Genomic DNA, 12523 nt, shown 5'->3' with positions numbered 1-12523 from the left:
AGCTAGCATTGGGTTGTGGAGTGTGTGCCCCATGACCCAATGCTGGCACAGATTGCGGACTGGGAGCCACCCTCCTAGGCAACAAACCTCCTGCCATTGGCACAGGCTGGCCATGCCACCTCCTGTATCACACTGCTGCTGGTAGGGGCTTAAATAGGCCCAGCTGCATCAGCACATTAGTGTGCTGTGTGCACATGTTTGCCATCACCCAAGATAGCAACGGGGGCAATATCTATTTGGGCAATAGCCTGGAGAACTGAATTGCTCCAAACTTCAAAGTCCCAGAGGTATCACTCCCAGAATTCTAGTTACCCCACAGTTTCATTCTAAAGCATGTTTTGAGTGGAAAAGATCCAAATCTGATAACTATTTTGTTGAAATATCATTCATAAACATACCCAGTGCAAACTTTCACACTCAATGCCAAAACAGTACTCATCCTAAAATGATCTTTCATTCTTGGGTGAAAACACCCTTTGGGTAGCCCTACTGACCCAACCCCCAATTTTAAGTGGAGCTAAGGTGTTTAGTGATTTTTACTGAGGCAATGGAGGTTTTTCTGTCAATCAGTGGTTACCCATAGATGTTACTCTAGGTTGTGCTCAGTTCCTCTTTTATTCTTAGGAAATTGGGTGGGTGATGTCAGAGATGAGAAGACCACAAAATGATTCACTACAGACCAAAACGAAGCAGAAGTAGAGGTCTGGGGGCCAGTGGCTCCACAGCTAAATAAAGATTGTTCAGAGTAGTCAGCAAGATTCCGAGAATAAATGGGAAGCTGTTGCAGTAGCTGAAAATAAATGTCAGCAGCATCAAGATGCTGATCTCTCTCTGAAGGCTGCAGTGTTTGTTAGAACTAAATTGGATATTCAGACTGGACTTTCAGTTCAACAGATTTCCCAAAGCAAAGGTTCCCCCCCCCCCGGTGAAAATCAGCACGAGCTCTACCATTAGACAGAGTGAGGCAACCCCCTTCCCACCTGACAGATTTTGGGGTACTATTAAATAGCAATCTGTAACATCTTTAGATAATGATGATGATGGTAAAAATAAGATCAATGGGCTATTTTTATCCCACCCTCCAGGCAACCTATTTATGGAGCATTCATCCTGATTTGCTTGCACAAAGCTTACATGGAGGTTAGAGGGTATCCATTCTTTATTGAGCATTCCTTCTGGTTTATGTGCAGGGTTGTTATATGACAATGAGCATTCATCCCGATCTGCTTGCAGAGTGTTTAGATTCCTTCCCATTAGTTATTTATTCATCCTATTTATTCATTTTTGAGGCATTTGCCCATCACTTTTCAAACTGCAAAAAATCCATTTTTTTAAAAAAAGTGGACTTGTTTTACAAGGGCGACAGAGCTCTTTAATCCACTTTAATTGTACAAACCAAAATCTTCCAGGATGCGCTTGAATCCCTCTTGCAAAAATACTGACAGTCTGGAGGCACCCTATATTGTAATATATTTTCAACCACATTGGAGTCCACTGTGTATTTTATTTTTCCAGCCATGCCAGGTTCAATGAAGCTGAAAACATACTTCACACATTGTATCTACTCAGGAATGGATGTGTTTTGTTTAAGATCTAGGACAGATCAAGGTTACACAGCCTTTGCTTCTTTATTCCAGCATCCTAGATGTGCATCCTAATATCCTTAGTACCTGGCAGGGACATATTCAGGCTGCAAACTCCATCTCGGAACTGAGTCTTCAAGCTAACCTCATAGCTATAACATGCAGCCTAATTTTTGTACTTTTCTTTTGCCTTTTTGTTCTTCCTCAGTCCTCCATCTGCTGTTTATGTAACATCCTGCCTGATGAAGAATTCTGGAGAATGCAAAAGCCTGCCTCAGTTTTGTGACTTTTTGGTTTGTCTGTAAAGGTGTTGCCCAATTGTGCATTTTGGAGGGTTTTTTCTTCTTAGGAATAAACTCTTGGCCTCTTTATACTTTTCACACATTGTGTTTTCTTTTCAAGCATAGTCACTGCTATATTATTCTTCAGTGCTAAACCATTATTTTATTTTTTTTATCTTTTCTTCCTGTGTCTGGACAGAAAAGGGAAGTCCAGTCCATTTGTCCTGGAAACTTTTTCTCTATTCTACATTTCACATACAAGACCATTGCTAAATATATGCTTTTTTTGAAAAGGGAAGCAATGTCCTAGATTTGGGATGGGGGGGGTTAGGGGGAGGAACAAGGGGTTCATTCACACATGTCCCTTAGTATATGGGTTTCACCCTCTAAAGAAAGACAGTGCCATATTTTTTCTGGCATTACCACCACCATTCAACTGTATTCAGGGGCAATTCACATAACTACAAGCACAGCTTACACTTCAACCCATGTAATTGGTCAGCCAATATCCCATCACTTTGTAGCAGTTAGGGATGGTCAAATCAGTAATTTTAGGTTCTCTCAGTTTCACATTTTTCCAGTCTTAAGTTCAGTTATCCACATTTCCATATCAGTTTGCAAATTTTAAAAAATAAAGTCAGCATTTAAATGCAACTTTTCCCACATACAGGTTTGTATGTAGCTTTGCCTAATATACACATTTTTGTAGAACAGTTTCCCTGAATATAGTGCATTTTCATGCACACTTTACTCCAGTATGTGCATCTCTGTGCACATTGCTTGATTAGAGACCTGCATTGCCAAATTCAGAGAAGCGCGAATTTTGAAGGCTGGCTGATATTGTTTCAAAAAGTGCAAATCGGGGAGATTCATCTTTAAATGAGAACTGAATTGAATTTCTCCCCATCCCTAGTAGTAGTGCAGTAAGCTGAGTTTCAGATTGTGATCAGTGGGTGAGGCAATTGCACAACCTTTTCTCCACTGGAATGAGTAGGAAAGATGCAAGCAAGATTTCTTCATAGAGACAACAATCGATGCAACAGCCCTGCATGACTGACCCATCACCTGGAGTTTTGCAAAGTTAGATGCTCATGCTCAGATGAATAAAGTAGATAATGAGAGCTAGAGCAGTGGTTAGAACAGTGTTCCCCAACCTGATGCCCTGCAAAAATAGTCCAACTCCCATCATCTCTGACCATTGGCCATGCATGCTGGGACTTATGGTAATTGGAGTCCAACATATCTGGAGGGCAGGGGACCATGTATGTCACCCTGAACTCCTTGAAGTACAGGATAAAAAGGCAGCAAATCATGGAAGTTTCTCTACCTGCAAAAGGCCATTTCTGCAAAAGTCAGCAGTAGCTTTTGAACTGCATCTGTAATGAAGCCTGAGCATGAGAGGCAAGAGTTAAAACTTGACAGACCCTGGAGCTCTGAGCTTCTTTAAAAATACAGCCATGATCCAGCATACATTAAATAATTTGAACAGCCTGATCCTATGCTTGCTTACTCAGCTATTAATTCCACATGCTCAATGGCAGTTCCTGAAAAGAGGGCATATGATTGCACACTTTGGCTGGATCACACACCCTACACTTGCTAGACAGAAAGGATGATTCATTCACAGGCTACAATCCAGAAAAGGTTAAATGTGCACAAGTCCCAATGCAATCAACAGGACTTCAGTGCTTAAATGGATGCTGAAGTCCTATTAATCGCAATAGGACTTACTGTAAGTACACTTGAGTTTATTTGGGATTTGTGTGCACATATCCCCACAGTGCAATCCTATATATGTCTACTCAGAAGTAAGTAGAAGTAAGTCCTATAGGGTTCAGTGGGGTTTAATCCCAGTGATCAGTAGGGATGTGCTAGAATTCTGCCCAATTCAAATTTTCCATTAATTTGCCTAATCTCTATCATTGTGGCTCAAATTATCAAAAATGTTTTTTTTAAAAAATCCTTCTCTAAAATATCAATATCAACCATGACAATTTTATTTATATTCCCTTTTCTTTCAAAATATTGATATTTCCTTTCAAAATATCAATATTAATATTTTTTTACTTGGGGAAAAACGTATCGGTAAAAGCAGTGTCTAGTGGACAAAGAATGTGCTCGAATGAGCCCAGGCCTGTTAGGTCGACGGAATGCTTTCAAACTCGTACCAGCCAATGGATCCTATCCCTAGTGGTGAGTGGGTATAGAATTGTAGTCCCAAACATTTTTCTAGGGTGAGGGTGGGGGACCTGCTGTCCTGTCATTGTCAGACTACAACTTCCGTCATCCCTGACCATTGGCAATTTTGGCCGGGGCTGATGGGAGCTGGAGCCCAAGAACATATAGAGGACCACACATTCCCCACTTCTGTTTTCAGGCATATGGGGAGCTAGCCACAGCACTGGCAAAGCCCAATTATACCTGCCTCTAGAATATGCTTCTACTATGCAATAGAAATGTAAAGAACAGAGCAGCATAGGAAGCTGCCAAATCAAACCAATGATCCATCTAGCTTAGCATTGTCTACACCGGTTGGCAGCATCTCTCCAGGTTTCAGACAAGAAGAATTTGACAGATGACTAAAGCACCAGCTAGTAGAAAAAAGCAGAAAAGGCAGCAAGGTAAACAACTGCCTTGGTCAAAATTGGATGAATAAAAGATGGAAAACTTTGTTGATACCTTGACCTAAAATAAACAAGGCAAAGGTGGTGATGGTGGATTTTTCTATTGCTAGTGTGGGAAGCCATATTTAGAAAGCTAGCTGGGGCTGAGTACTTTTCCATATTTTGACATTTCCATTGTGTTTTGTCAAAAATGCCCTTGGACACAGAACAAGCCCAGATGAGTACTTTCAACTTCCTACTTCGGAGAGACTGTTTTTGCAAATTCCCCTCTGAGCAACATTCTCCAGAGTATGTAGCTTAGTGAGTGAAAGCAACATGTTTCTGAAGACATCCAGAGCACCAAGAATTTAACAGTTCCTTATTTTGATCTGAGGAGAGCAAAAGAGAATGCAGGAAGCTCTGGAGATACTCAGAGTAAAGGGACTGAAATTAAATAGTTATCAAATTGGAGCCCAAGAAACAGCAGTTAAAGGACCAAAATAACCAGGCTTGGGGATTGCTCCAGCTGGTGAAGAAGTTCCAGAATTCTTTAGACTAGTAAATATCCTAAGGAAATTAATTCCAAATGTGGCAGCTCAAGGTTGTAATGCTGAGGCTGCAAATCTATATAGCAGGGATGGAGAACCTGTAGCTCTCCAGTTGTAGCCATGTTACATCTCCCATCATCCCTGACCTTTGGCCATGATGGCTGGGGCTTGTGGGAGATGAAGTCCAACAACATCTGGAGGACCACAGCTTCCTCGCGCCTGTTGTGTTATACACACTTATTGTAAGTCTGTTTGACCTTTGCACACATGGATAGGATTGCACTGTAAGTGTATTGCTAGATACAGATGTCCAGCAGACCCAAGATGTAACACTTTAGTACTGAATCTGAGAAACAAAAAGAGCTACCTAGAGTGGCTCCTGTACTCAGTGGCTCTAAGAATATAAGACTGAAAGAATCATCAGGGCTTCCTTGTTTTATTGTCTTGTTTGAAATCTCTGCCTTTTTAATGAGAAAGGTTTAATAAAAAGGAGTCATTTCAAAAGGTGTTTAAATGAAAAAGGATTAATTTAAACAGGCACCATACATGCAGTAATATGGTAACAACTGAAGGCCTGTGAGTGTTAATGTGTCCAGATATAGCTGGTTCATGTTTTTATAATGGATGGCCAATGGCCAATGCTGGCAATAATGGTGGCAATAGTGACGATGTGGAAGACCTCTGCCAGTCAAAACAGACCAGGATCATCAATGAAGTGCCCTTCAGATGTTGTCTGAATCCAGCTCTTATCAGACCCAGCCAGCATGGCCAATAGTCAAGGGTGATAGGAGTCGTAGTCCAGCAGGACACCACGTTGGTAGCCTCTGGAGTAGGAAATACTGGAGTAAAATGGGCAAGCAGACTGATCTGGTGTAAGGTAGCTGGATGGACATTTGGTGTCATCCAGCAAGGCAATTAATATGTTCTTTTGATGGACTGATCAGTATGGGCACACCCACATTAAAACATCTTTTGTTTCCACTTTGATGCTGTAGATCAAAGCTAGGAGCATAGGAAGGGCTCTTGGAAAATGCACATACCTTTCTTTCTCGGGCACCAGCACAGGCAAAGGTGGAAGCTAGCCATCCATATTGCAAGTCTGTGCTGGTTCCTGGCTTCTAAGTGGAGTGAGGAGACTGATCTGGACTGGAGCTTCCATGTGTATTGCAGAGGATGTACGGCCTGAAAAGCGTATCTGATCCTTGGACATTAGCCCTGTAAACATGCCTTAAGATGAAGCTGTAGATCAAAGATGGGGAAGCTTTTTCAACCTGAGGGCTGCATTCCCTTTTGGGCAACTGTCTGAGGGATAAATACCAAGCGGGACCAGAAGAAAAGTGGGTGGAGCAACAAATTTAATGTGGTGTAGTGGTTAAGGCAGCCTTTTCCAACCTTTGGGTCCCCAGATGTTGCTGGACTACAGTTCCCATAATTCCTGACCATTGGCTATGCTCGCTGGGACTGATGGGAGTTGTAGTCCAGCAACATGTGGGGACCCAAAGGTTGGGAAAGGCTGGGTTAAGGTGCTGGATTACAACCTGGGAGACCAGGGTTTGAATCCCCACATAGCCATGAAGCTCACTGGGTGACCTTGGGCCAGTCAATGCCTCTCAGCCTCATGAAAACCCTATTCATAGGGTCACCATAAGTCAGAATTGACTTGAAGGCAGTACATTTACATTTAGACTAGTTTATACACATACATTCACACACCCCTCTCTGTCCTCCATCCTGGCAAGCAAGAGGCATGATCAGAGTTCAAGGGCACATGCCAATCAAGCAAAAATACTTGGGGTGCAAAGCAGGGACAGTGAGGAGTGTGTTTTAGGGAGAGTTCTGAGGGCCAGATAGAGATGTCTAGAGGGCCACATTTGACCCCTGAGCCTTAGGTTCCACACCCCTGCTTTAAGTAATTGTACCATTTTCTATACAAACAGAAAATGGCACCTGCCAAAAGCCCTGGAACTCAGAAGGGCCCATCACCACGCTTACAGTCCCTGCTTTTTTTACATTGACCACTCTAACTCCAACTCTGGTCCTTGATCATTTTGGTTGCTCTTTTGTAACCTATCTAGTTGCTAATGATCAAATGATAAGAAGATAAATGCAATGATTTATCTGGCTAACTAATGGGAGGGGGAGAGAATAGGGATGGGGTGAAATTTGATTCAGTTCACATTTAAATCCAAATCTATCAAATTCACACTTCCTGAAACAATATGAGAGCCAAACCACAGCATCCTTTGAAATTCGCACTTAGCTGAATTTGGCAAAGCAATTCTCCAACAAAACAATGCTTATAGAAATGAATACATTAGTGAAAATAAAATACAAAAATGCATTTTATTAGGAGAAACTGCTTGCATAAATGTGTGCACTAGGCAAAACTGCATAAAATGTGTTTACTAGCAGAAATTTGCACTAAAATGCTGAAGAACTGCCATGTTAATTAAAAAACACACACAAATTGCTGCAGAAATGTGGAGAATTGAATTTCAGGTTGGAAAAATGAGAAACTGAGAACCAAAATTGACAGGTCTTTCCATCCTGAGGGACGGAGGATGAAATGGGCAGAAGAAGCAGAATGCTAGGAGTACTTAAAACATGGAAATGAAAAGATACAGGCACATAAACCAAGTATAATTAAGTTCTCTGTTTTTTCATTTAATTATGGTACTTTGGAAGACATGGATCTGTATTGTGGGTACAGAGTAGATAAACTGACTTTTTTTAAAGCAAAATTGCTAGCTTCGATTTCTTAGAACAAAATCGAGAGAGAGAGAAAAGAGGAAGGCGGAGGAGGAAGACCTGCATCTCCAAGAATGATCCATCTACATCAGTGGAACAAAATCTATCTTTCTTGAATTCATCTTCCCTGGAAAACAAGACTTGGCTGCTAGCCCATGGTTTTAGTGAGGAACCAGTTATGGCCAGTTTCTGTTTTCCTCTTTTAAGATGGAGGAGCCAAAGGTCTTCTTAGATGTGGAGAGATGTGAGTGGCAGCCTTCCCATTCCCCAGGCCTAAGACAGCAGTCTGCTTGGGACTCACCGTGACAATTCTGTGACAGCTGAAGAGAATTTGGAAGCTTGGGAGGGGAAAGGTCATGGGTGGCCTACCTCCATGACCAGCCATATCTTCCCGCTATCCATCCAACCATGGTTAGCTATGGATGGTAGGGAAGAGGAAGAGTAGGTAGACTTTCCCTATTTATTCTTTGGCAGGCCCAGAGGATCTCAGTCCTTGGCAGAGGCCCTTGCCTTGTCTTGGTGAATTCCCTCCACTTTCAACGTGAAGAGCTGTCAGCACATTAAGGTGCGATTTATTTGTGATAGGTGATTAAATTAGCATATGTCTATTCCCTGCCTGGTTTACCCGCAAGCAGTGGGATTTCAAAAGAGAAGCCTATCTAAATGCATATGTATACCTGATAAAAAGAGACAGAGTGTTACAAATTGTAGTAATATATTTAGAGAGAGAGAGCGCCTTTCCTAAACTCTTACCAAGTGTCTTTCCTCTGACAGGTATCTGACCAGTGCAGTCTGGTGCATTTAGGTGAATGGGGCACTGCCCCATCCATCTTACTCGGCCCTCAGCCAGCCCCCCTACCTGTCTGCCTGCTTACTTCCACCCAGGCCAGGGAATGAGACTGTCTGTCAGCTTCCTCCTCCTTAGTCTCAGTGTTGTTGCCTGTTGTAGTACTCAGCAGGGAGGAAGATGAGGGACAAAACTAGAATTAGTTGGCTCTGCATGCCATTGGCTCTACCTCCACTTACTACTCCCTGCTTTCTGCCCTACTAATCTGAATGGGCACCAGGCACCACTGTGTCTAAGACAGCGGCGTCACTAGCAGGAGTGCAGGGGGGTGTGGACCTCCGGTGCGCACCCTCCCAGGGGCATGGACGAGGTGGCTGGGTTTGCGTGCGCGCATGCATGCACACATGCTCTAAGCCAGCCACCCTGTCCATGCCCCTGGGAGGGCGCATGCCGGAGGGGCACCCAGCCGGAGAAGGCCTGGAAACGCCGGCGCGCCTCCCTCGCCCTGCCGACGCTGCTCCCGGTCTTTCCCGCCCACCTCCGAGGAGGAGTTGGAGCTGCCTTGCCGGGCAACGGCGCGAGGCGGGGCGGCTCTGGGTGTCACCCCCCCTTATGGTGACACCCGGGTGTGGGCCGCACCCTCTGCACCCCGGTAGTGAGAGAGAGTTGCCACAGTGTGAAAACCTACATGGGTTTATTTCCCTTATCTATGCCCCACAAGGGATTTTTCCCCTCCCTATATTATACAAACTCAAGCATAACTCAAGCAGGACTCATAAAACCAGTCTGTAAGAAAAACCATTTAAATAAATCAACAGTCAATAAAAATAGACAAGTATCACAAAGATCTAAATAACAACACACTCTAATAATTTATTCTTCTGGACTGAAGTAAAAGCACGCCTAGAACACCATCCATGCTCCTTCTTGCCACCCAGGCTCCTTCTGGGAGGAAGGGCGGGATATACATTTAATAAATAAGTAATAATAATTAAATAAATTATGTTTTTGAAACAGTTATAAGGCAGAGCTGAGGTGGGCTGTCCAGAGAGCTGGAATCGCTATGGAAAGGCTCTGAACCCTCTGGAGAGAGTGCAGTTGCCGTAAGTGAGGTGGGATGAACCCAACCCAGTGGTTCCTTCACCCTCACCTCCACTCTGCACTGCCCCGCCCCACCTCCTCCCTGTCCTGGCAAGCAGCAGTGCTGCCGTAGCTGGGAGGGTGGCACAGCAGCACCCCGTCTTACCCAACAAGACAGGGGAGAGTTATAAGGTAAAAAAAGAATTTTCATGAGGATTTTTTTAAAAATCACAAATTGCTGCAGAACTGCATGTAAGATTGGAAAAATGAGAAACGGTGAGAACCAAAATCGACAGATTCTTCCATTCCTAACAGAATTAATTGATGTCTGGGTATGCGTGCCTAAAAATAAAAAGTTTTCAGGAGGCTGTTTCTTAGCCTCCATCTCTCCTGAATTGATGGCACAGATTTGTGTCTTTGAGCATCAAGACTCCCACACAGACACCATTGCTGTGTTCGACTGGGATGTGGGGGACAAAAGGAGCAGCCCCTTCCCCCAATGAACCACAATCCTTAGATTCCCAGTTTTATTTTATTTTTTTAAGAAGAGCATGTTTCTGGCATTTGTAGAACCTGAGATATGATGAGGCAAAATGGACAGTCACTAATCTTCACTTTCCACCCCTCGAGAAACTACTCTGATGCCCTCTTTCATTGTTTTACTTTGCCTCCCCCCCCCAAATCCTACAGACGCCCAAACTTGCATAGTCTGTGTCTTCTGGATATTTCTCCTTTTTCTAATTTCCTTCTCTAAGTCATTGACACAAATCCTTTCCCCTTCACCCCCAGGCGCTGTGTCTGTTCACCACTTTCAGAAAGTTACACTGGCAGCTCAACAAACTAGCAAAGCTCCTGTGCAGCCTGAGCCAGTCCAGGAGTGTGTCTCAAAGAATATGAAATATTTCTTATAGATAATATTTGAATTTATTTATGTATCTGTCTCTCTCCCCCATGGCTGGCCCAGCAAAATCTTGCTGCCTGAGATGAAGGATAAAATGCCTCCCTCCCATTCCACCTAAAGAAATCAAACGGACTGGCACTTGAATCTTGCTTCAATGCTGGCTAAAGGACGGCTTCCTACCCTGCATCTGTTTATTCCCTGCCTGGTCTACCCGCAAGCAGTGGGAATCCAAAAGAGAAGCCTATCTAAATGCATATGTATACCTGATAGAAAGAGAGAGGGGATTACAAATTGTAGTAATGCATTTTATATAGAGAGAGGAGCCACAGCAGGCAGGCCACATGTAGGTCTGTCCTCCCAACACCTTTGCTACCATTCCCTGTCTCACAGCATCTGCTATCTAAGATAGATGTCTCATGCTATCTAATGGTAGAGCCGGCCCTGGTATCCCTCCATTCACCCGTAAGTGATGTCGCAGTAACAATCAATAATAAAATGCCGTAACATAATCAAGTGACATAGGAGCCAGACTTGTTCCCTTTTACATCACAGATTCCTTTGTGAGGATGATTAGGATGTAAAAGAAAGAAATGCTTCAAATGAGATTGGCAAACCTTAACATCCTACCCAAGAGAACCCCGCTGTCTTGTTTCTCTCCAATACTTTGTCCAGGCTGGTGATGCTTCTATGAGAAATATCCTTCTGGGTCCTCACAGCTTATATACCTAGAAGGCAGCATAAAGACATGGTCCCTATTGCTTAATGAGAAGACTTACTGGTGGGACATGCATCCATCCTGAAGCCTTGCCAAGAAGACAGTCCTCCTAATGGTAGTACAAGCTGTGTCAATTCCTCTTTCCCTTCTGTTTCTTCAGAATTAAAATGACTTCACCCCACTAGTAAGTAAAATGTAGGGAGCAACCCAAAAGGACTGTACTCATTTTTGACTCCTCCCTTTCTTTTTTTCTGTGTTCAGACTGACATAGGAAACCATTTGGTCATGGTACAGAAATGAGTGCAAATGATCTTGGTTACTTCCTGAAAAAACCCACAGTGTTGATGCTGCTCACACAGTAACACGCAACCATTCAGAAGAGTCATAAACTGCGCAATGTGCAGCAATGCAACCAAGCTTGAATGCATTTGCACAGAAATGAAAGTCCCACCAAGCTCAGTGGGATTGTGTGGTTTCAGCTGTTATACCATCTGTGATTGTAGCCTTAGAGCTGTTTACAGGATTTTTTACCCAGCATGCTCTGGGAAGAGAGCAGTAGAGAGAGAATTTGGAAGTGCAAAAACCATTTCAACCAGGAGATGATTCGGTGTTGCAAAATATATCTCTGTCAGTTTTAGCTGTCAAGCTCCACACAGCTAAGTAAAAAGTAAGGGCGTCCTTCAGTTCATTGCATCTTGGATTTCTGGGCTTGTCCACATGGGAGTTTAATATGGATTTGAAGCTGCACAACATCCTCCTCATTCAAGGGATAGCCCATTCTCCCCCCACCAATTAATTCAGATTTTTCTGATCCACAGATAATCTGATAAGGGAAGTAAATCCACAATAAAATCAAATGTTACTCAGCTGTGGATACACTGAAGGACATTGTGCGGGTGTCGGTTTTTTTTACATGGGTGGTTTCACTGGGTGCCATCTACCACCATGCTCCCTACTTCCATTTGCTCCTTGCCTGAGCATGACTTAGGCCTTTGGTTTCCAGAAGCCCAAAGGAAAGGATGTAGCATGGCTGTTTCAACCAGTTCTTGCTGAAGGCACATTCATGTTTTTTTTAAAACACACACACATAAACAGCTGTTTTGCACAAAACTGCTCATATGGAAAAGAATTATATAAAAAATAAACTAAAATCAGCAAGCACAGGAGATGTGAAAAGAAAAGGGGAAAGTACAATAAGAACTCACTCACTCATAAATCCCTTCCCCTCCCCCAATCACCCTCCTCTCCTGCCTAAGCCACGAGAGCTTGCATGTCAA

General features: G+C 43.3%; 1 protein-coding gene across 1 annotated transcript in view; it reads right to left on the bottom strand.

Moving 5' to 3' along the window:
• CYTH4 (cytohesin 4) overlaps nt 1–11418 on the bottom strand; it is a 54611-nt gene extending 43193 nt beyond the window's left edge. Inside the window, exon 1 of the mRNA XM_061582794.1 lies at nt 11308–11418. Within this exon, the coding sequence (XP_061438778.1) occupies nt 11308–11326 (19 nt within the window). The 5' untranslated portion in view covers nt 11327–11418. The remainder of the gene's footprint in view (nt 1–11307) is intronic.
• Nucleotides 11419–12523: the final 1105 nt, after the last annotated feature.

This window comes from Rhineura floridana, chromosome 8 (assembly GCF_030035675.1).
Source record: "Rhineura floridana isolate rRhiFlo1 chromosome 8, rRhiFlo1.hap2, whole genome shotgun sequence".
NCBI classification, from domain to species: domain Eukaryota; kingdom Metazoa; phylum Chordata; class Lepidosauria; order Squamata; family Rhineuridae; genus Rhineura; species Rhineura floridana.
Note: the sequence above shows the minus strand (reverse complement) of the source record. Positions and strands in the feature narration are given on the sequence as shown.